Consider the following 24,926-nt stretch of genomic DNA (forward strand, 5'->3'; position numbering starts at 1 on the left):
CTTCGGTTCGAATCCTACTGAAAGAAGTCTGATGAGGAAATGTGGTGATTTCCGAAATAGCTATCACTTCTACCATTTTTTCAAATATTGTTGCTTTTCCACAACAAGTTTTCACTGAAAACGGCCTCGAGCTCATAAAAATTGTTGAATATAATTGTTATAAAGACCATAAAAATAACAAAAACAAATAACTTAAGGACGAGCACACCTAAAAAGTTAAACATTCTAATAATAGAAATATTAACAAAAACCAACAACCACATGATCAAGTGAATTGCAGCGGAATAGCTGCGCTTGATTGTAGTTTTAAGTTTTCACTGAAAACGGCCTCGAGCTCATAAAAATTGTTGAATATAAGTCTTCAAAGACTTTTATTTTGAGACTTATTTTATAAAAGTCTTGCCATAATAAATATCATTGAGATAAATATTTTTAAGTCTTCAAAGACTTTTATTTTTAGACTTTTACTATAAATAAATAACTAGTATCGCTCGGTTGTCGAAATACGACCTCCTCACTTGTTGCACACCCTTTTTCATTTTGCTTGTGCTGTTTTTTAAGTCCACCAGCACTTATTTATCGTCTAGGTCAATAATATTGCTTGGTGGAGTAATAAATATTCTGTTAAATAGTTTTATAATTTTTGTTTGTTTTGAAGTCTTCAAAGACTTTTATTTTTTGACTTATATTAAAAAAGTCTTGTCATAATAAATATCATTGAGATAAATATTTTTAAGTCGTCAAAGGCTTTTTACGTATACGGACCATAAATGAAATTTTTCGGAATAACTCGACTCCTGCGCTACCTACCGGAAAAAACAAACAAAATTTGCACTTTCTCTTTGAAAGACCTTTCGAATAAAAGAACAATCATTGAAATCGGGTGAGCAGTAGGGAGGAATAGATTTGTATGGAATTTCGTTAGCGTATTAATATTTCTATAGATTATGAGTGCGAAGAAATTGTTTAAGTCTTAAAGGACAGGGCTTGTTCAGGACCAGTGTTGCCACAAAGATTTTTAATTTTTTACCAAACCTCTAAAAAAAAATAACCAAACTCAGAAAAAAATTACCAAATTTTTATGAGCATAATATTTAAATAAATTGGAAATTATTTTTCGACGTATGTAGACAATTATTTTGGCGACGACTGAACTACGTCACGTTTGGGATTGTGACCAGCTTAGATCTATTTATATTTTTCGAGCGAAAGATGAGTTCTTCCTCTTGTTTTATAACAAACTCATAAAAATTCATATCACCATCTACAGAGCATTTAGACAACGAAGATGAACAATTTACAGCTGTGGTTGTCCTTTTCAATGTGTTACGACTATAACAATTCACAGATATTTTTAAAACATAAAACAAAAAAAATCCGTCAGAGATTTATAAACATTTAAAAGGTGTTTAATAGTTCATTTCCACTGCAGTTTATGCCTATTGGAAATAGGCTGTAACATACAGTCTTTACATAAAGTGTTTTAAATAACTTAAAACCACATCATGAAACCAGCAAATGTATCGTTAAACGATAGATAAAATTTACTTTTACAATTTTATAAATGGGTCACATTCGTATTTAATCGCAAAATTTTAATTAGTCCTGTGAAATTATTTTCTTTCACCAATGGTTCCGGCATGTTAAAATGATCCAAAACCCTGATTTTTGGGACTGTAGGGGCTGTGATCGAGCCGCCATATTAGGAAAAATGGGTGGTTTCCTTAAATTTCTATATTGCGAACTCATACTAAAAGCTCTGAGTTGTCAAGGCAAATTGTTACATTAAGAGCCCTTTAAATTTTTGGTTCTCTTAAGGGGTAGACACATACATATGTAAGTACATAAGCAAATTGTGCAATTTTAAGAAGATTCAAAATCATAAATTTTTATAAGTAATAGGTTAGTATTAAACTTAAAAGAAAAGACTTACGTTGAAAAAATTACCACATTGAAAAAAAAAATTACCAAATTACCAAATTCGTTCTAAAAAGAAAAAAATTACCAGTTTTGGTAAAAAATTACCAAAGCGGCAACGCTGTTCAGGACCATTTCGGGATTATTTCGGGACCATTTCGGGACTAGTTGGGGGACAGTTCGGGTCTAGTTGGGGCTCAGTTCGTAAACAGTTTTGCACTAGTTGGGGAGTGGTTTGGGTCCTGTTGGGGACTAGATTGGAACTAAATATATTATATATATAGTCCCAAGCTGGTCCTAAACCAGTGGCGGACCCAAATAGGGGAAATTGGGGAATTTTACCCCCTCCCCCCCCAAGACTGTGTAACATGTATTTTCATAATATTCAACTGAATATCGTGAAATATCATTACAAGAATATATAACAGGTTTGTTGAACGTCTTCAAAAAAATTTTCTCAAGTTTGCCCTTCGCTGTTTGAACTTTTCAGACTCCTTAGAAATTTCCTTCCGTTTTATGGTTGTAATGTTAGAACGCAATACGCCAGTAACGCCCCCATCTATTGTGCCATCCGAGAATTTAATGCCATGAATAATGCAGTCGCGGTTGACTTTTCAATCCCAAAGACAGCTTTTTAAATCTTTTGAATTCCTATTTCTAGCTTTGTGAATTATTTCAAATAGATCAAGTTAATTTAGTACTCTTCTAGTCTGGAATGTTATTATAAATCCTTAGACTAAATAAATAAATAAAAATAAAAATAATAAAAAATTACAGTTATGTAGCGTGTACTCCCCGCACCGGCATCGTCGATAACTAACAAGTTGCCACTTTTTATGTAATCGTGCAACTCTGTAGTATAAACAAATAATTCATTTGACGCGGAGTGAAAATATACAGGCCGTTTTAAATTATAATTATTATTTTAATAAATTTGAATTATTGTTCACTTCCATTTCATTGGACTCTTAAATTAATTACACTGGTTAACAGCAAAAATGTCCAATGGATGCCACTATCCAATTTCTATTGTGATTCCGAAAATCGAGTTATTTTTTTTTCTACGGATACATTTTCGAGATATTTGCAATTTACCGTTATTCAGCTTAAAATAGTGGTTCCACTTAGGACCGGTTGCTCAAAGCCTGGATGACACTAATCCCCGGTTAAACATCGTTATCGACGTTACCAACACCGTGTTATATGCATGGAGTCGAAAACGTCGATAACGATGTTAACCGATGATTAGTGTCAACCAGGCTTTGAGCAACCGGCCCTTAATCACGTATATCTTACGAAACAATTGAACAATCGTAATACGAAATACGGCAGATGAAAGCCAATGAAATTCTCCATAAGCCATTCTACTTTTCGATAGGCCTGATAGTTTCTGAGAACTTTATTAACAAAAAAATAAAAAAAAAAACAAAACAGTCGTTATTTTTTTCCTTGTTAGAGTTTAAATTTTTTCATAAAAAAACAAAAAATCTGGAGTTATTATTTAATTTCTCACTGATAAACAAAAAATTTGCAGGTAAAAGTGTCACCGTTTTTGAAATATTTACATTTTTTCGAATTAAAAAAAATCGTGTATTTTCATGTGTTTTCTTTAACTGCAACTACAAACCGGGCAATACTTAGTAAATTTTTTATGTAAAATACTTCCAGATAGCTGCCTTTCCATACTCAAATGCAATGTAGTTAAAATATATTAAGGAACCATCATAAAATTAGGACTATTTATGGATTTTTAACTTTTTGATATTTTCTTCTCCAAATTTGACTATCTCGGGTGAAAAAAAAATGTACTGAGCTATAACTTTACATTACATAAAAAAATTGCTCATTTAATAAAGATTTCAGAAATGTGCCACACTTACTGTTTTGAATAGAAAAAAAAAGTTATAAAAGTTAGAATATATTTAATAGATTTAAATTGAATTTGCTCTTGTTACCGTCAAATGACATGCTAAGGTACATAATTACTTGCTTCTGAAATTATTTTATGTTACTTACCGGAATTCGGACTAGAGTCTATAACATGAGTTGTGTGAAGAAAAGTTTATTCATTTATTGATAAAATATGCTCAAATTGGCGACTTTCTACTCTAATACAAGCTCGGCACCTTTTAAGAAAATACGCTTTTAGAGATCTTAAACTCAATTGGGCTATCTCAGCAGCAGCTCCATTTATTTGTTCCCGCAAATGCTCTTCGTTTTGAATTGTTTTTGAATAAATTTTGTCCTTAAGACAGCCCCAGTAGAAAAAATCTGATGGATTCAGGTCTGGCGATCGAGCGGGCGACGTGTGTGGCCCGTATCGTCCAATCCACCGGCGAGGATAAGTTTCGTCTAAATGAGCTCTTACTTCACGCCCGTAGTGAGCAGGGCACCCGTCATTTTGCAGCCATAGTCTTCGCCGTAGGTTTAAGGGTACATCTTCCAAAAGAGTTGGAAGCAGTTCCTGAATGAACTGTAAATAACTGTGAGAGTTGAGCGTTGGCGGCAGTTCCACAGGTCGCAATATCTGACAATTAAAAATACCGCACCATAAATTTATTTTGTACCGGTACTGCGAACGATCTTCTCTCATTTCGTGAGGATTGTTTATCTGCCAACTGTGAAGGTTATGTAAATTAAAATAACCATCACGTTTGCATGATGATTCATCGCTCCAAATTATTTTATTAAAAAAGTTGGGGTCTGATTCATGCATTCGCAACATTTCACGACAAAATCTAACTCTCGACAGGTAATCTCTTTCTTGTAGAGCCTGAACACGTTGAATGCGGTATGGATGAAATCAATGGCCTTGTAAAGCTTTGTGAACTGTAGTTTTTGGTATTCCCGTCCGTCTTTCCATCATTCTCACTGAAGTCGATGGACCTAGTTTTATTTCCTCTAACACAGCTTCAACATCTACCGCTGCAGGACATCCTGTTTCGCCGCCACGCCTTCCAGGTATGCGACCTTAAAAAAGTGAAAAATGATAGTTAACAAGCAAGCAAACAAGAAAGGTGGAAAAATCACTTACCTTCATATATTTCTCTATGGGTCCGGGCGAATACTTCACGACCCGGATGGCGACGATTGGGGTATCGCTCTGCATAGAGTCTTTGAGCAGCTCTGGCATTACAGCAAGCTTCACCGTAAAATAGGTGAATATCCGCATATTCATGCGACATATACTGCGTGTTCTCTGTCATAGTATTAATCACCATCATTGCGAGAGTGGTGTCGTATGCAAGTCGTTTTTCGAGAGTCGAATCGTATCGCAAATTGCACGCCATTGCCTAAAATTTCCATTCGACTAGTGTATTAAAACGGAAAAACCTGGCAGCACTGTATAGTTTTCGACGATTTTCGTCATTTACTTATTTCAGCACGACAGTAAACAATGCCAATGTTGTCGAGTCGTACAATTTAGCCTAATTTACGACTTACGCAATGAGGCTGAATAACACAATGTTCGAAGGGTCCAATTTCACAAAATCCACTTTCACTAATTCCGGTAAGTAACACAAAATAATGTCAGGAGCAGGTAATAATGTACCTTTGTACTATTTAGCATGTCATTTGACGTTAACAAGAGCAAATTCAATTTAAATCTATTAAATACATTCTAGCGTGTCTCAGTCCTTTACCCACAAAAGCGGCTATAACTTTTTTTCTATTCGAAACAGTAAGTGTGGCACCTTTCTGAAATCTTCATGAAATGAGCAATTTTTTTGTGTAATGTAAAGTTATAGCTCAGTACAGTTTTTTTTTTCACCAGAGATAGTCAAAGTTGGAGAAGAAAATATCAAAAAGTTAAAAATCCCGAAATAGTCCTAATTTTATGATGGTTCCTTAATATATTTTAACTACATTGCATTTGAGTATGGAGAGGCAACTATCTGGAAGCATTTTACATAAAAAATTTACTAAGTATTGCCCGGATTGTAGTTGCAGTTAAAGAAAGTACATGAAAAGGCGCGATTTTTTTTAAATTCGAAAAAATGTAAATATTTCAAAAACGGTGACACTTTTACCTGAAAATTTTTTGTTTATCAGGGAGCTCACCGCCCCACCTACCTTCCCCTAAAGTTTGGCACGTTACTTCTGGGACACCCTGTGTGTATTTGCCTTTATTAATACGGCGCTTGTTGTGTGACGGCAAGAGTGCATGCATACCTATAATTACAAGTGGAAAAAATATTATCAAGATAAAACTTATGTCAAAATATATCGTAACCAGAACTTAATTTATAGAAACAAACGAGTTTAAAAAGCGCCAAACACTGCGCGCCATATTTGAATGTATCTGGAAAAAACGTTAGATTTCCTTAGAGGATATTGACTACGTGATAAAAACCTCAGTGCACCGCCCATCACTGTAACCAAGCGTGGTATTCGAAGATCCCTTCCCTTTTCATTAGTATGTTTATTTAGTGGCCAAAGCATTCGCTCCCAAGCGTTCATTGTAAAAAGCATACTTTTAACGTGCGTTCTGTCAAACCAACTTCAACGCCAAAGCCTACACGAAAGTTCTATGTGGACCGGCCTTGAATCATTTAATTTCAATGGTGAGGAGTAACCGTTAATCTTATGCTTTGTGTTTACACGAACTGGGATTAGAAAGTATATTGAGTCGAACCCTGTTAATATAATTCTTGTAACACTTTTTGTTCAATACATTGTATTTATGCACAAGAGTATGTGGAGTAGTGAGAAGATAAGTCAGACTTTATAAAGAGCTTAAGTGCTTTGGATTTTTATTTGTTTAAGCATTTTGATTCGTCAGTAAACCACTGAGAGGTAGACACTGCGTTAGCTTCATTAACAAGAGGAATTATTTTACTGATAATATGGCGTAAGGAATTGCTAAAATGTAAGGCACTATCTTCAGCATTCCCACCATTCTGGGCCAAGTTATTTTCAATATCAACAGGCGTATCAAAGAGGTCGTCCACAAAAACTAAATCCAGATATTTAGCTGAATTATTACTAATAGAGTTGATCTGGTAAAGACCTAGATTTGAAAGATCGTTCAAAAATTGTATGAAGACTTCACCAGGCGAATTTGGTACCAGAATGGCATCTATTAGATTCCAAGAAACACCCGCAAGATTGAAATCACCAAGGGCTGCCAAAATTCCACGAACCCCCGCTCTGAGACAACCACGGCCCAAGAGACCGCGAGGTCAGAAATAACCTAAAATTGTTAACAACACTAATGACGTTTTCCTTTCTACAAAAAATGTTGCCTTTTCATTGCCCGGTTCTTAGTGTTTGTGCTGAGAGGGCAATGAGAAGGTAACATTTTTCGGTAGAAACGAAAACGCCATAAGTACTTAAAATCAATTAAAGTGAGACACAACTAAAGACCATATGGCCAACATGTTTGTCGTTAACGTTGCATTCGCATGTATATTTCTGAAATGTTGTATAAAACCCAAAAGTTTTTCATTTATCCTGATAATAAACCTCATTAGCTACATTTTATATACAGACACTTGTTTCCTATCTTTTGTTGTTTTAAAGGTAAATGTGGTTTTAAGTGGTCTTTAACGCTACATTTTTTGGAAGTGAGTTATATATAACGTCATTATACGGAAAACTTGGCGACAAATCTACAAACCTAAATTTGTGGAATTTAACGTTACCTATACTATATTCTCCATTTTGATCGCATACGAGGCACAAGAGAAATACATACATAATACATATGGGTCAATCCATGCAAAATTTACACAAAAATTTTTTTCCGCTCAAATTTTTTTTCTCTGCATTCTTTGGGTAAAAATATGATGCACATATTTTTTTATTTTCATTTGACACATACAGTTTCCAAGATATATTTTTTTTACCTTTAAGCATGCCAAACTTTTTAATATATGCTTCCGCGCAAGCAAGCATTTTAATAAAAAAAAACCTAATCATCGTACCATTTATGACTTTTTCTTGGCTTTCATACGAGGATTACGAGAAGTCAATACAATTATTTTTTAATACAAAAAATTGGGTATTAAAAAAATAATAAATTAGTTTTTTTTTCAAAATTTGTAATGATTTTTTTAGTTTTTTAATAGGGTTCTAATTACGCCCTTCTACAATAATGAATATGAATGTCTACTTTTTATTTGCTGAGGCACGCCTTTTTCCCGGTTTTACAAAGCTTTCTATTTACAAAAAGAATAAGTCTTGACTTTCAGTCTGCAGTTTTCCTCAGGCTCAATGCTGTGAATTTCATGCGTTCCTGATATAGTCTTGCACTTTTAAATTGATTTTTGTTCTGCTTCTTCCTAGTCCTGAGCATTGTTATAAAAAAACGAGATATTGGGTAGTGATGTTTCCAATAGCCACAATTTTCTCTATGAGTGGGGGAATGATTCATTTATCTGTGGTCATAAACAATAACCGCATAAGTAGAAAAACCTGTATTCGAGAAAAACGTTTTAAACATTTGGATTGTAATGTTAACCTAATGGGGAAACCAAAATATGTTCGTCCAAAACTTTTTAAATAGCCTAGATGGAGATTTCACATACACATGGAAGAGTAGTTGCAGAATACGATAACATAAAACTCAATTCTTTCCTAAGTCGACTCAGGCGGTTATTGCTTATAACTACAGACAATATGTCCATACCAAGTTCCAGTACTCTACCATGAACACTTCCAGAGATATGTCAAGTCCGGGTGGTGGAATTTGATTTTCAAATCCGTTAGCAATACAATCGGAATTGTTCTTCATCCTATTAATGATAAAGTAATAGTAAAGCAAATAAACCAAATAAAAAGTAGATATTCTTATTCATTATTGTAGACGAGCGTAATTAGAACCCTAATAAAAACAAACTTCATTCAGAACTTGTCTTTTATGTAATACCGAAGAAATTCAGTGCGAGCATGCAGCCTGTTATACGAGTACATAGATAGATGGCAAGAATGATAGAATATTGTATTCTCTCAATCGTGGATAGATGGTGCACGTCAAGGAGAGCGCGCGGTTTTTAGCGGTTTCGCAGTTGTTTAAAATTTGATTACAAGCGTAATTATGAACTACCCACGCTGAAATTTTTACAGGTTTTACTTAAGTATTTGGAGAACAGTTTTCAATAAAAAAATTAAAAAAAAACATTATTAAATTTGAAAAAAAAATTAATTTTTTATTAGTTTTTTAATATCCAATTTTTTGTATTAAAAAATAATTGCATCGACTTCTCGTAATCCTCGTATGAAAGCCAAGAAAAAGTCATAAATGGTACGATGATAAGGCTTTTTTTATTAAAATGCTTGTTTGCGCGGAAGCATATATCAAAAAGTCCTTTTTTGGCATGCTTAAAGTTGTATGTATGTATGTGTCAAATGAAAATAAAAAAATACGTATATCATATTTTTACCCAAAGAATGCGAAGAAAAATAATTTGAGCGGAAAAAAATTTTTAGTGTAAATTTTGCATGGATTGACCCATATACTTTATTTTATGTCGCCCTGCTTTCCTGAAATATGTACTGCATTAATGTTACTTGTTCGAATTCCTGTGCCTACAGCTAGTGCTGAACGATCATTTTCGAAACTAAAATTAATAAAAACCTATTTGAGAAACTCTATGGGACAAGACAGGTTACGTAGCTTGGCTATTCTGTCTATTGAAAATTCTATGGCTCTACCTTTAAACTTTGTTGATATTATATATATATACAGAAAGCTCGGAGAAAAGAATTTTATTAATAAATATATTATCAAAATTAATTTTTTATTTCATTATAAATAAATATGTATAAACACATGCTCTTGAAAATAAAATTTATTAGATATTTAACTAAAATGCGCACATTATCGTTAATAGTGTTGGGTAACTACTTATTATTTCTAGAGTACTAAAGTTCGTCGATTCGACTACCAGTGTTGCCGTTGATAATTTTCAGAAAGTCGAAAAAAGGGGTCATTGACGAAAAGAAGGGTCACCATATCATTTTTGCTTTCCTTTACTAGCAAAAGAATAACAGGCCGACTCTGAACAGAAACTCTCTGGAAGAGTTGAGCTCTCAAAGAAGTGTCAAACAACTTTTTCGAAGTTCGAATTTCCTGGAGAAACCAATTCCCGGAGAATAAACTCCCCGGGAGTATTAAGAATTGGGCGGTAAATCTGTTGAATTGAAAAAGAAAATAGCGAGACAAGCGTTGCATAAAATAGGGTTGCAAACATACACATACATCTAGTTGCTGCTAGAAGAAGAGTTGCATTTCCTTTAAACGTTTTAAGTGATGCATTTTTTTGTACTTTTAGGAGGAAATATTTTTTCTGTTAATATTTCCTAAATAAAATCTCTGAAAAGGAGCAAAAGTCGCACATAATTTTGGAAAAGGGTCAAAATACGAAAATTTTCAACAAGTCGGGTCAAAGGGTATTGGCGCTTAAAAAGGGTCAAATTGCCATTTCAGTCGCACAACGGCAATGCTGCTTGTAAGTATGCACAATGATACTTACAGCTTACCTGTTGGAAGCCATCACGCAACCGCGACGTTTGGGGATGACACCGCCCTCCTGGCAGTGGATGACACCATCGAAAATGCAACGATTAAACTTCAAGAGGCCGTTATACTGCTGTACTACGGGCTATAAAGTTCCGTATCAAACTGAAATATCAATCATACAAACCGGTTTACGTCGATGCGTTTAATATGTAGTCCACTCGTCAACGAAGCAAAATACTTAGGTATTACGCTTGTTCTGTTAACTTTACCATAAAATCGCAGAACATGAATTGTGAATTGTCAAAATCGAAAGAGCGCGTTCACAATACCGTTTATGCATAAATTCGAACATACACACAAAAACAAATCCGATTAAGCTTGCTCTACATTCGGTGAAGGTGACTCTTTCTTTTCAATGCTAACCACCGTCCGAACAACAGCGATTAGAGAAACGCTCTGTTCAAATAATAAGAAAAAATTAAAAGGGTCCCTTTCATTCCTTGTAAAGTATTTATCAAGCAAACTCGGTTCTGAATTGTGCCTCTATAATTTTAGGTTGATACTTGCTGTATTTATTGTAAACTCGAATTGGAATCATAGCCGTGAATAAAACCCGGAGAGAGTAAATGAAAATAGTCATCTGGAAATCAGTGTGCCGTGAATTATTTTCTTGTGCTGCTAATTCGTTTCCAGTTGGAGCCTTTAACCAACGTTACCGGTTAAAGCCAGAACACGCTCTACGCTAAATTGCGCTGGAAACAAAACACGGCTCAAGCGGAGAACTGTAAGGGCACTGTTACGCGACGATCCCTTGGCACCAATTGTTGTTGCTTTCACTGCACAATGAAAAAATTGAGAGCGAGCGGAAGAACTGAACCGCATGCCCAATCGGTTCAAATTTGACTAGCCCGCTGAGATCGAATCACAGATCAAACAAGTAAGAGCAGCGCTGTTTTCGGCTATACCGAGCGCTTCATACCTTTCATGAATATCTGAAAATTTTACTTTAACAGATCACTGCATTTAAAAAAATTTATATATTCACAGCATACGTAGATAGAGGAGATACATATATAAAAAAATATCTAACCAATCAGAGATATGGAAGATATACCTTTTATAGCACCAATCTAAGTGATTTTCACTGCTGTGTGATCGGTATGTAAACCGCTAACACAATTTAATGGGTTTAGCTTCCTACATAAAAGAAATGTATCGCAAAAACTGGTATCTGAACAATCAGTGGTATAGGAGATAAAGTTAATACAGCATAGATTTTGACGATTTTCTCAGTAGACTTTGTATTATTATTTATAAAATAGCTTACGAAATTTATCGGTTCTAGCTGTCCAAATAAAGGAGTTTTACAGTAAAACCCCATATCTGAACAATCAGTTGTATGGAGGCAATAAATAGGCTATAGTGACCCGATCTTTGTTAATTTTACTATAAACTTTCTGCTGATAATGAGTGAAAGTAGTCCGAAATTTCATGTTTCTAGCTGCATATATGGATAAGTTATAATAAAGAATCTCATATCTGAACAATCAGTTGCATTTTCACTGTAAATATTTTTTTGATAATGGGTGGAAATATTGCGCAATTCATATTTCCAGCTGCATAGATGGCGGAGTTATATCGAAAAATCGCATATCTGAACAATCAGTTGTATGGGAGCTATATGTAAAAGTGACCCGATCTTTGTTATTTTAACTATAAGTATTCTGTTGATAATGGGTGGAAGTATTGCAAAATTTCATGTTCCTAGCTGCATAAATTGAAGAGTTATAACGAAAATTCTTATAACTGAACAATCAGTTGTATGGGAGATATATGTTATAGTGACCCGATCTGTGCTACTTTCACTGTAAGTATTCTGTTAATAATGGGGTAAAACGGTGTGAATTTTCATGTTCCTAGCTGCATAAATGGAGAAGTTATGGCAAAAAATCTCATATCTGAACAATCAGTTGTATGGAGGCTATAGGTTATAGCGACCCGATCTTCGCCATTTTCTCTGAAAATATTCTTTTGATAATGGGTGACAACAGTGCAAAATTCCATATTCCTAGCTACTTAAATGGAGAAGTTATAACGAAAAATCTTATATCTGAACAATCAGCTGTATGGAAGCTAGGTTATAGTGACCCGATCTTTGTAATTTTCACTCTCAGTTTTCTTTTGATAATCAGTGGAAGTATTGCAAAATTTCATGTTCCTAAATACTTAAATGAAGAAGTTATAACGAAAAACCTCATATCTGAACAATCAGTTGTATTATATTAAAGCTTCTAATATTCATCTAGGTTGTACCAAATCGTTAATTTATTTGAAGGGTTTGGTAAATACTAATAAATATTTCTTTGAAGCATATTTCTACAAATTCCATTCAACTTAACGTATGGTTGGTTTAGTCATAGTTAACAAATCTTAGTTGAGGCAACCACGATATTCATGCTTGTGAGCCACCCCTAAATAATGCTCAGCGCTCTCTCAGCGCATGTGTGTTTCACATACGAAGAGCGCAGCTAAGCAATGCACACAGTCCCAGTTATTGAATCGTTTGAATTAGAGCTGGAAAACTATCGATAGTCGTGGCCATCGATAGTTTCGATAGTCGATACTCACAACCATCGATAGTATCGATACTATCGAAAATGTTGATACTATCGATAGTACTATCGATAGCTTTGATTAAAAAGGTCCAAAAATTAAACATAAACAATGTGAGTTGGTTTGTCATTTAATTTAGATTGTTGTTATATATGTATACATACATATTTGTTTTTCGATTAAAACTTAATGTGTGTGTTTTTTTTTGTATTTTTGAATATTTGTTGTAGCAGATAAAATAAACCCTACGAAACGTCGTTTAAAAAGTGGAATAAAGTGGTTTTATTCGCACGCAAACTCAAAAGATCAGACTAGCCTACGAACTAGAACATATCAACTTTTATTGAGAATGAGATCGAAATTGCCAAAATATGTCTATATTTCTGCATATATGTAATACTTCTATATTGGCAGTAAGCTAACTTCTCAATGCGAGACAGTCTAGTACGGTTTTTGTCAATGTATTGTGTACTTGAGTGCCGTTTTTGTATATGTGTTGTGTACATGTTTATTTATAAACGTATGTGTTCCTTTTCTTTCGCACGTGTTTATTTATATATCTGTACTGTAGTGTTTTCGGACGGTACTAGCTCTTACTTCCAATATAGGAGTATTACATATATGTATTTCTGTTAAGGAACAAAAGTTTATCAACGATTTTTAGCTTCAATTTAATTGAATTCATTTTCCATGCTTTGATAAATGTCCTTTCCGATATCAAAAGATAAACTAGGTACCGCCGGATTTTACAGAATAATGTATGTATGAGTGAAAACTATCGATAGTGCTTACAAAACCATCGATGTTTTCGATAGTCAAAAACCATCGATATATCGATAGTGCCATCGATAGTTTTCCAGCTCTAGTTTGAATGCGATACTATGCCGACCATTGCATAAAAACGATTCAATGAATGAGACTGTGTGCGTGGAAATCATTGCTCCGCTACCGCTGTTCGTATATGGGTGAAACACGCGTGTGGTCACAGAGCGCTTAGTAAGCTATGGCATGTCGATCACTGCGCTAGATAGAGAAAGAAAAGTGTGTGCTATGACATGCCCAGACTTGTTTGTGTCAGTTTCTGTTTTGTTATCGCCGCAATTTATTTCCTTTTTTTCCAGTAATAAACGGTTAGCTGATTCACGTCTACAGAAAGTCCACAAAATTAATTGAAAACTTGTATCAACCAAAGCATTGTTTATATTTGCTCAACAATGATTTTATTCAACTAACAATATTGTCCACTCAAGGTAGTCGTTTTGTAATTATTAACAAATATACATTTGTCCCTACTAGAAGTCTCAAGTAAATTGCAGACTTTCGTGAACTAGATATTTATTTCACCATATCTAACTATGCCACTTGGTCACTATAACCAAATCTTGGTAATTATAACTAAACCTTTTTCTGAGTGTACAATTTTTATGGTTAAATTACTGACAGGCTCAATTTCAAAGTCCGCTTCTTCTGGGTGAAGTTAGCCTTAATGTTCCCTCCCGTGTATCAAGACACTTGTATCCCCTATTTTTGGAAACTTGTATAACTAATTTTGTTAGTTACGCGAGCCACTCCCTTGCTTATGCCAGGATTTTAACTCTCAATCCAGCACATTTGATATAACTGATTCGCTTTTCAGCATTAAGAAAACAATACTATCCTCTCTCAGTAAATGAATTATTAACATAAAGACATACAATCAGCTGATGAATTTAGTTCTGTAGCTGAACAATTTTAGATGTCGACACTTAACAAACTCCTACCTATCGTGACTCGGCGCAAAAATTGAAAATATTAGGGCTATTCGCGATTTGGTGCATAAGAGCTGACAAATTTATGCAATTGCAGAAATATGCCATGGATTGTGAGCGACCTTTATTAAACTGTAGTGGTAAAGCTTTTGCAAAACAATTTTTGTGCATCAGCTTTGGTTTTGTTTATGAATGCAATGCATAGCATTTTTATGCTATCGATTTTCGGTATTGCAAATTTGCCAAGCCATGACAAATGCAAATGCGTGTATTTTGTTTGTGTATTGCAAATAATTTGCAATACAAATTTGCAATGCAATGATGCTAGGCCATTTGCACCGGATCGCGAATAGCCCTATTGGTTCCGTACGGCATGCAGACTGCGCCCGTCGTGCGGATGGGCGGGAATGGAGGGTAAAAACCGTTGGGATTATTATTAAAAAGGGTGGGCTTGGGAATACAAGTTACTATTTGTTCCTTTTAGTAGCGAAATGGAGTATTTTTCATACTATTTATCCTTTTTGTAGCAGATTGGTACATTTGTGCTGCAGATGTGAACAAAGAAGTACATATCGCACACTGTCTGCAAAAGAGAAACCTCTCAAAATTACACGTTCGTCAGAAAATGAGAAAAACTATTTCTTAGCACATGCCAGAGCTGTAAAAATTCGCAATAAATTTTTTTAGCAATCAATGATGGTGCTAGTAATAGGATTACAATCAAAATTGATTGCATTTTTCTGATTGTAAAAACTACAATCAATTTAATTGTAAGCCCATTTGATTGCAATGATTGTGATTGCAATCAAATCACTGATTCAATCAACCATTTTAATTGCAATCTCAAAAATGTAATAATTTATTCAAGCTTTTTTTATTAAAGAAATTGAGAGCGTAAAAGCAAAACAGAACGTGAAATTGCGAAAAAGAGAAAACTAGCAGAAAAATTTATTGAACGCAAAACTAGTAAAAACTAGTTGTTTCACCGTTTTGACATTCTGTTCAGGTTTAAACTCTTTGCTTTACACGCAAGCACTTACACAGTCCGGTACATCATTAATATTTTGATTTCCACTCATTTTACTTTTGTTTATGCTTAACCATTTCAACAAATGGCGGCTTTTGACATTTAATCTTCTTCTTCCGGTAGCTAATTTCTACTAGTAAAAATTTCACTAGCAAGAATTTGCACCTCTCCCGTGTTATTACGCTCTCGATTCAGTGCTCCATTGGAAATTTTTTGGGTTATTATACACTTTTCCAGTAAAAATTTGCAGGTTCCAGTACTGACTATTTGTTACTATACACACCTAATATAAACAACGAGTTGTGAGCACTTCAAAATGCATGCATGTTGTTTTAGTAATTTACACTGAGAAAAGAGTTCAGATACGTAAGTATGTTTCTCTGAAAATATGATTTAGTTATCGTTACATGATTAAGTTATAGTTACCAAATCTTGTGCTGAAAGAAAAATATTTAATCTTATAAGTTTAAGTTTGACAACAGTAGCCAGAAAGTTGTTGCTGCTTGAAGAAAAACATTTTATTCAAAAAGCAGCAAAAAATATTGAAGACTGTTGTAAAATTTTAGCTTATAAGACAAATAGGATAACTTCTGAATTACATAATACCGTACAATATTTACAATTCACAAGACCAAATATAAAATGTGCGAACCAAAACTTATTGTGCGAATATATGACCGCCTAACTAATGCTGAACCGAATTCTGAGATAGGGCGTTCTTAAATCAAATTCTGAAGTAGAGCGTTATTGAAAAATTTTCTGAGATAGGGCGTTTTCGAAGTGGCTGCCGAGATAGGTCGATCTTCCACTCAGCCATCGATACGTTATACTACTAGGGATGGTTGAAAAACACGATGGAGGTGCTGTTTAGTTGCAGCTTTGTCATGCAGAAAATCGAATTTGTATGCACGCACATTGTATATGCTCTCGATTAGCGGAACATTAAATACGACAATCAAAACAACCTACTGCGAGGTGTAATGCCATTAACCCACTGAGGGCTTGTGTGCCTCACCATCGTACTTCCAATTATTCATCAAAATAAATGTTATTTAGACAGATTGCAGTTAGCAATTTTTATGCAATTAATGATTGCAATCAAAAATTAATTGCAATGAAAAACTTATTGCAATCAATTTCTTCTAAATCATTGCAAATTTCAATTTTTGCAATCAAAATATAAGCAATCAATGTTAATTGCAATTAAACTAGATTGCAATATTACGTAAAATATGCGATTGCAATCCAATTTGATTGCAATTTTTACAGCCCTGGCGCATGCTAATCATGTGGGCATGAAAAACTTTACCTTAGGTTTTTTCAACAAGTTATAACACAAAATTGCTCCAGTTTTTGCTGAAAGGTAAATAAAAGCTCTGTGTACATTTTAAGGGTATAATTTCGAAAATTCCTCATTTTGAGTTGTGTCCGTTTTGAAGATCGTGTGCGATATGTAGAATAAACCTGATGATAGCAACCTCAGTATATCCAGTAAAAAAAAATGGTGAAGTCCTTTATGGGGATAAAGTTTCCAGAGGTGAAATTTTAGGTAGCACACAATTTCTTACACGCATGGTTGCTTTTCAGCATCAATGAAAGAAATTTAAGAAACATTAAAAAAAATATGCATATAGTGCATTAATTTTTGAAAGAAATACCATATAATGTATGTACTCTGATTAATAATATTAAAAAGTGTATTATAACCACCGTTTAATGTTATATTTGATACAAAATTAGGTTTACTTAAAATTACATCCCTGGTCCTTGTTCTTTCTGTATTGCATCGTGGTGAATTCACATTTCTCACAAATTTGACAACAAAACAAAATTAAGGGAGTATTTTATTTGCTAATTTTTGCGATTTCTACTGCTTAATGTAAATTTTATATATTTTTAGGATATGTTGAGGCAACAAAGAAGGTGCAGTTTGAAAATGAAGTTATTAGTATGAAGTAGCAGCGCAGGCACATTTGGAAAATTATGCCGACAAGCAAGATGGAATTTGGGAAAGTAAGTGCCTGGTTGCAGCATATCTATGTGTTAAAAAAGTATTTAATTTAATGAAATTGTGCTTAATAGAAATGTAATAAATCGAGTGGCGTTATTTAAGATGTGCTCCAAACATTTGGCGAAATTTTTTCGCCTTCTCAACGTGCTAAGTTACAAGTTATGCTGACTGCCACCACGGTCTGTAAGAAGCCTGAAGCAAAGGGCAAACAACCTTCCAGGAAGCTGCCTGCTGTCCCCGAGTCGTAGCTGAATTTCAGCAAGAAGCAGGTCAGCAAACGTGCTACCCTGATCAAGCGTAAACTAAAGCGTTCTGCTGTGATTGCACTCCGCAAACGTGATAACTTGGTGCATGCTGAGAAATATCAAGCAAAATATCGCCGTGATGGACGCCGTGAGATTAAGTTGCTCCATCTGGCAAAAAAACGCGGCCCATTCTACGTGCCTGCAGAAGACAAATTGGCTTTTGTGATCTGTGTCCGCGGTATCAACAAAGTTGCACCAAAAGTGCGTAAAGTTTTACTGTTGTTCCGTTTTCGCCACATTAACCACCGTTTTTTCATCAAATTGAACCCTATATCACATGGGGTTATCCAAATCTTAAATCAGTTCGTGAATTGATCTACAAACGTGGAATTGTCAAGCACAACCGTCAACGTGTCTCAATCTCTGACAACTTTGTGATCGAACGCAAATTGCGCAAAGCCCACGATATTCAGTGCGTTGATTATTTGAAAGCCTCCAACTTCCTCTGGCCATTTAAGCTCAACACCAACCGGCGGCTGGCGCAAGAGGGCTAATCACTACGTTGAGGCTGGTGATTTCGGTAACCGTGAAGATAAGATCAACAAACTGCTGCGCAAGATGGTTAAAGAAATTTTTTGGTGTACAAGGTGGAGTATTTTTATTTCAAAAATATATAATAAATAAAAATAGAAAATGTTTTTTTTTTTTTTGTAACTTTCTGAAGGGTTAAATCGCAAATATGCCAATCGGAAGGCAGCTTATATTCGCAATTCCTTGAATAGTGTCGAAATTCCATTGCCGTTTCTAAAGGCCATTTCAAAAGGCTCCAATGCACAAATTTAATTATTTGTTTTGGTTTTTCAGCTCATTAATGAAGCAACTAGGGTTGCATTTACCGTCTATGAAAATATTTTATGAAGCGTTCCAAAATTAGCTCCGAGAAACTAAAAGTTGGTTCAGCTTAAGTGAAATAGTTTTTTGTTAAATATTTATTCCTGGTACTTATTAAAAAAAAAATCATATCAATATTAATGTATGAAATGAAGTAAATAAAAATCAACGAATACATTTCTTGAATATTTTGTCATAGAGCCGTTATTAAATACAGACATAACGGCGTCGGGCGTTGGTCTTGACGTATATAGAAGTAATGCGTTAGAGAGATAAATATACAAGCTAAAATTTTGTTTGTTAATTAACGATGCATTTTACTAATCAGCCTAATCGTGAGTTTCGCCAGAATTTTTTTCAACCACCCGTAGTGAGCACACGGAAACGAAAAGTGAAAAGGTGACTCGGTTCGAGAAAATGAAACTCATGTTAAGGCTGAATATGTCGGGAACTAAAGCAGATATTTAAAAACAGATGACACTATTTGAAAGATCTTGATTAGTTTAGTACGACAGCATTACTAACGTAATTTGTACCAAATTACCGAAAACATTTTAGTCTATTACTCGGAAACTAAAGAAAATATCCAAAAACTGTTAACAAAAAATTGAAATACCTTATGTTAAAATATATAACTGCATCTTTAACTAAAAACTGTCAAAATGACGCTTACGGAAATTTTCCATACAAGAGACGATATTTGAAAGTTACTGGCGTAATTTCGAGCCTGTATGAAAATTTTCGGCAAAAGTTAAGAAGTATATTCATATGCTGAGAAGATATTTTCGCAGATTCACAATTTATTTAAAGTATATGATCAGCCCTGTTTCCAATTCCATGTGAATAAATCGCTCCCATAATTTAATTTGTGCATTCAATAACTTAAATACTAAATTACAAATATTTCGACACAGTAAAATTAAAAATGGGTATGTATTAATAAAATAAATATTCTAAATACATTTATATTTCGGTTAAACCTGAGATGTTCAAGCGCACTGAAATATTTGTCCATCTATTTCTCTAGCACTAAAATAATTTTCACCACATTTAATTGCTGCACAACACCCTTATTGCCGAAAAAGCGTTGCTTGCAACACTAGTCCTTCATGGGGACCAAATTTGGTGAAAAAAATAGCTAAGTTTGTATACTGGATATAGTGAGATAGCAACCCTTGTTCTGTTTCGTTTTGACATGTTTTTATACACATGTGCAATAGTATCAGAGTCTTAGGGCCGTTTGCACCATGTCTAGTTAATTCTAACTCCCAGTTAAACATCTTTATCGACGTTATCGACACCCATCATATAACATGTGATCGATAAAGCAGTTAACGTGCTTAACTGAAGGATGTACCTCCAGTTAGCGTTAACTAGACATGGTGCAAACGGCCCTTAGTGGTTTACCAAAAACGCTACCGCTCGCTTGGATGTACAAAATCGAATGAATCTCTTTATTTTCTAAGATGGCGCTTCACTTGTACAAAACGGTTATTGACATAACGAGTAATAATAAAACTAGTATACAAACAAACGAGTAAAGAGTCTTAAGGTCTAGTTACAGTTTCATCTTAACAACTAACTCTTAAGGTCTAGCTACAGTGTGTAAGTATAAGCACATGCTCTACTACTGTTTCCTACACATGCATATACCCCTCCTTATTTTTTTCATAATTTCACAACACAAATGTAAAATTTATTAAAAAATAAACCAAAAAAAAACAACTGAGCAAAAGAAATACTCTGGTCATTTGCTCCTCTGTTGGTCAAAGGGAGTAAGAATGGAAAAAATTAGAGGAAAAGTGCCGTGACCAGGGATCATATGATCGTCTGCGTAACAGCGCCCTATCAGACCTTAGCGAATGCGAGTAGACAGACGGCAGCGTTGATCCGGATCAAGCTTTTAATTTGCAACTGTCTTGATAATTTACTGCAGTTGATCCGGATTAAGTCCTAGATTTACATTTACAAAATTAATTCGGATCAAGGGAATTTTCGATGACAACACTGACCAAAACTCGGAGAGCGTATGTAAACTAGCATGGACATCTACCTTGTCATCGGAATTGAAGTAACCATACTAGGAATCCAATTTGAATTAAATGATAACTTATTTGAATTACCTAGTATGGTGACCACGGTTGCCGTTTTGTTCCAAATGGTCCAAATTTGGTCCATTTCTTTTCGTTTGGTCCATTGGTCCAATTCTTTTTAAAATGGTCCATTTCACAAGCCTTTGGTTAGGTTATTATCACCCTTTCACTTCATGCAATAGTGTCGCGTCAATTTTTTCTATTTACTTAATGGATGAATATTCCGCCCTATGTTGAATATCGTCATCGTTAGTAAAAGTGACGATACGGCCATCATCAGCCATGTTACTGATGCGCTTGATTACGTTTTTGGGATCAAGTAAGTTTGATTAAAAATGGATTGGGTGAAGCGGCTTTAAGAGAATTGTGTGATTTAGTTCATAACATTTTTAGTCTGCCTCACAGTTCCGCAGCAGCTGAGCGCAAATTTTTTGATTTTGCATTAATAAAAACGAAATTAAGAAACAAATTATAATTTAAAACTTTAAATAATATAATGTTAATAATGTACAATTGTAATGCAATTTGCATCCAATGCAATATAAAAAAAAAAGTAAGTGCGCGTGGGCCACACTAGAGAAGTGAAACTTACGTTACTTATCTATTTTGTCTCATAACCAATGTATACATACACATATCTGCTTTTGCTTAAGGTTATATTTTTTCTCTTTTTTCTATCTAGATCCCTACCTCTACCCCTGTTCGTTTTATATGTTATTTATATGTTTATCGATAACAACGCCCAACAAAATATCGGTAACAAAACCGATAGATAGATAAAAAAATCGATAACAAAATCGATGACAAATTCGATAACAATTTCAACGGCAACATCGATAATACCATTCGTAGCAAAATCGATTAGAAAATCGATAACAAAATCGATAAATATCGATAGCAAAATCGATAAATATCGATAACAAAATCGATAAATATCGATAATAAAACCGATAAATATCGATAAAAATTGATAAATATCGATAGCAAAATCAATAAATGTCGATAAAAAATCGATAAATATCGATAACAAAATCGATAAATTCGACAACAAAATCGATAAGTATCCATAACCAAATCGATAAATATCGATAACAAAATCTATAAATATCAATAAAAAATCGATAAATATCGATAACAAAATCAATAAATGTTGATAACCAAATCGATAACACAGTCGATAAATTTCGATAACGTTATCGATAAATATCGACAACAAAATCGCCAAGTATCGATAACTAAATCGATAACAAAATCGATAAAAAATATCGCTTACAAAATAGTTAAAAATATCGATTACAAAATTGATATCAAAATCGATAAAAATATTGATAAGAAAACCGATAAAAATATGGATTATTTTATCGATAAAGTCTCGAGAATCCCGAAAATTTCTAAAATCCCGAAATAGTTCCCAGATTGAGTCTCCGTGTCTCTCTGTATATCTTTTCCTCTTCAATTACCTTTATTTAAATCTTTCTTCCCCTATCTTCGTCTTTACTTTTATCGGTATCCTCATCCTCATCTTTGTTTTTACTTTTATGTTTATCATTTTCTTCATCTACATATTCCCATTCACCTTTGCCCTTATATATAAGTAAAGTGTTTAAGTTTACCTTGGTCTTCATTTTTGCCGTTATCTTTACGCATCTTTGGTTTCGTTTTTATTTTTACCTTTGCCTTTATCCTTTTCTTTATCTATGTACGTAATCACTTTTACTTTCATGTATTGTTATTTTTCTAAGTTGTACTTTTTAACCTTTATTAGCAATTTTTTGTCAAATTAATACCATACACTCAAGAAGCACTTGTTTCAGCCCCAATAATTTCCGTTGCATCATTTCCGTTGCACCATTTTATTAGCACTTTTTTGTTAAATTAATACCATACACTCAAGAAGCACTTGTTTCAGCCCCAATAATTTCTGTTGCACCATTTCCGTTGCACCATTTCCGTGTGCAATTTCCGTAGAATTTGCCAATTTACTCCCAACCAACCAACCGCCGCTAAAGAAGTTTCACTTCAAAAAGTATCGTTATGAAAACTGAATTGGCATATTTTCTTGATAAAGAGGAACAAACTCCACTCAATTTCCCGATGTAATAAAAATTGGTAAATTTTTTACCATTTGGTCTGAAAAATAAATCGGTTGCCATTGATGGTGACTGCATTACCGACGACAAGGGGGATGTCGATGCTAGTTCTGCATATTCTTTGTATTCTACGCCCCCTGAGAAAATAAAGCAACCAATTTCTTCATCCGCGGTATCCGAGTGGTGTGACCTGCGTTCTACAATTCCGTAGAACCCAGATTCGCTTTGAACGATTGTTAATAAATTTTTGTTTTTATTATTTTATTTGATTTATAACTTTTATTTTGCTTTATTTTATTTTACTTTCTTTTGTTTTATTTAATTCCAATTATTAATTTTATTTTTAATTAATCAAAATTTTCAGAGTTTTATTTAATTAAAAACCTCAATAATAAATAACTCAAAACAACATTAAAAAAATATAGAAGTTATAATTGAATGAAAAAAAAAATTAAATGAATATTCTACTGGCCGTGCGACTCGAACCTACGACCTCGCGACTCGTTACATGGCAGACGCAAAGGCACAATTTTCATCAGATCAACTGCGCCGTTAATCCGGATCAACGTTGCCGTCTGTCTATGCTTTAAGATACACCACTTCTCTTTTTATTTATCTCTTAATTTACTCTAGTCAAATTGCTTGTTAGTATTATTTTTTATGTCAGTATATATTAATTACAATGAAACAAAAATGAAAAAAAAATCTCATAGGATTTTATCCGTTTTATCTATCGCTTAACTAGCTTAATTAAAAAAAAAACTCGAAGTACTATTTATAAATATATTTTTTTCTCTTGCAGAACAACGTGCTGCGCAACAAAATAATAAATAAAATATCTTGAAGCGAAGTAACCAAACAAAGACGATGACTTCAACAACGCAACTACCTACAAAACTCTGTCATATAGTAAAACGTCCAGATTTCGAAGGGTACGGATTTAATTTGCATTCAGAAAAAGTTAAGCCTGGGCAGTTTATAGGAAAAGTAGATGTGAATTCTCCAGCGGAGGCTTCGGGATTAAAAGAGGGAGATCGCATTATTGAAGTAAATGGCGTTAACATTAGCGGGGAATCGCATAAACAAGTGGTGCAGCGGATTAAAGCGCTGTCAAATGAAGTCCGGTTGTTAATAGTCGAAGCAAATGCAAGTAAAAGTGAGACAAGCGCGAGTGAATACCCTGCCAGTGTTGCATCATCAGAGAGCAAAAAGAACAACAACGTAAATAGAGAATTCGAGGGCATATTTCAAGAAATACCTGGAAGCAGCAACAACATTAGCAGTATCAGCATAAGTACAAAGCGCTCATCCAATGGTGGCAAAAATTCAGTCAATGCTAATGTAAATACAAATGGTGCAATTACAAATAATGCCAAGGAAATGTTACCAAGAAAACCAGACGTTTGCAATTCTACTTCAAGCTCCTGCCATGTAATTACTACGAATGCGACTATGCCAGCGGATGCTATGGGAGCGGAAAGAGGCCAAAACGGAGCTGTGAAACCTTCCAGCTATGGATTAGAACTACCTATGACAGCAGCTGAGATGCGGGCAAAACTTTTATCCAGAAAAAAATACAATCCAAAAAATGAAGTTGTGGACCTAAAGAAAAAGTTTGAAATAATTCAGAAACTGTGAAATATACACGAGCAAACACAAAATATACATAATAATTTGCTTTTTTAAGGAAAGAAAAGAATGTTTAAACGATTATGTATATTATAACACACTGAGGCGTACGTATATAATTGTGCATCTATAAATATTGAAGTGTTTGTCTGTGATCTTGAAATAAAGGTTTTCTTAGCACATGTGGTTATCTGCAAA

The 24,926-nt window shown here is 34.1% G+C and overlaps 1 protein-coding gene across 6 annotated transcripts in view; it reads left to right on the plus strand.

Annotated features, from left to right (window-relative positions):
- The window catches only part of LOC118745650 (Na(+)/H(+) exchange regulatory cofactor NHE-RF1), a 34,523-nt gene extending 9,597 nt beyond the window's left edge, over window positions 1–24,926 (plus strand). For 2 of the 6 annotated variants that reach the window (XM_036479194.1, XM_036479198.1), the window contains exon 3: window positions 23,902–24,926. In XM_036479194.1, coding sequence (XP_036335087.1) covers window positions 23,967–24,737 — 771 coding nt within the window. In that variant the 5' untranslated portion in view covers window positions 23,902–23,966 and the 3' untranslated portion in view covers window positions 24,738–24,926. Of the gene's footprint in view, window positions 1–17,509; window positions 17,553–17,669; window positions 17,783–17,851; window positions 18,673–23,901 lie in introns of those variants that run through there. The other 4 variants (XM_036479196.1, XM_036479195.1, XR_004993676.1 and 1 more) reach the window with 4 other exon arrangements.

Source organism: Rhagoletis pomonella, unplaced genomic scaffold, assembly GCF_013731165.1.
Source record: "Rhagoletis pomonella isolate Grant_MI unplaced genomic scaffold, Rhpom_1.0 Rhpom_scaffold_00009, whole genome shotgun sequence".
NCBI lineage: Eukaryota > Metazoa > Arthropoda > Insecta > Diptera > Tephritidae > Rhagoletis > Rhagoletis pomonella.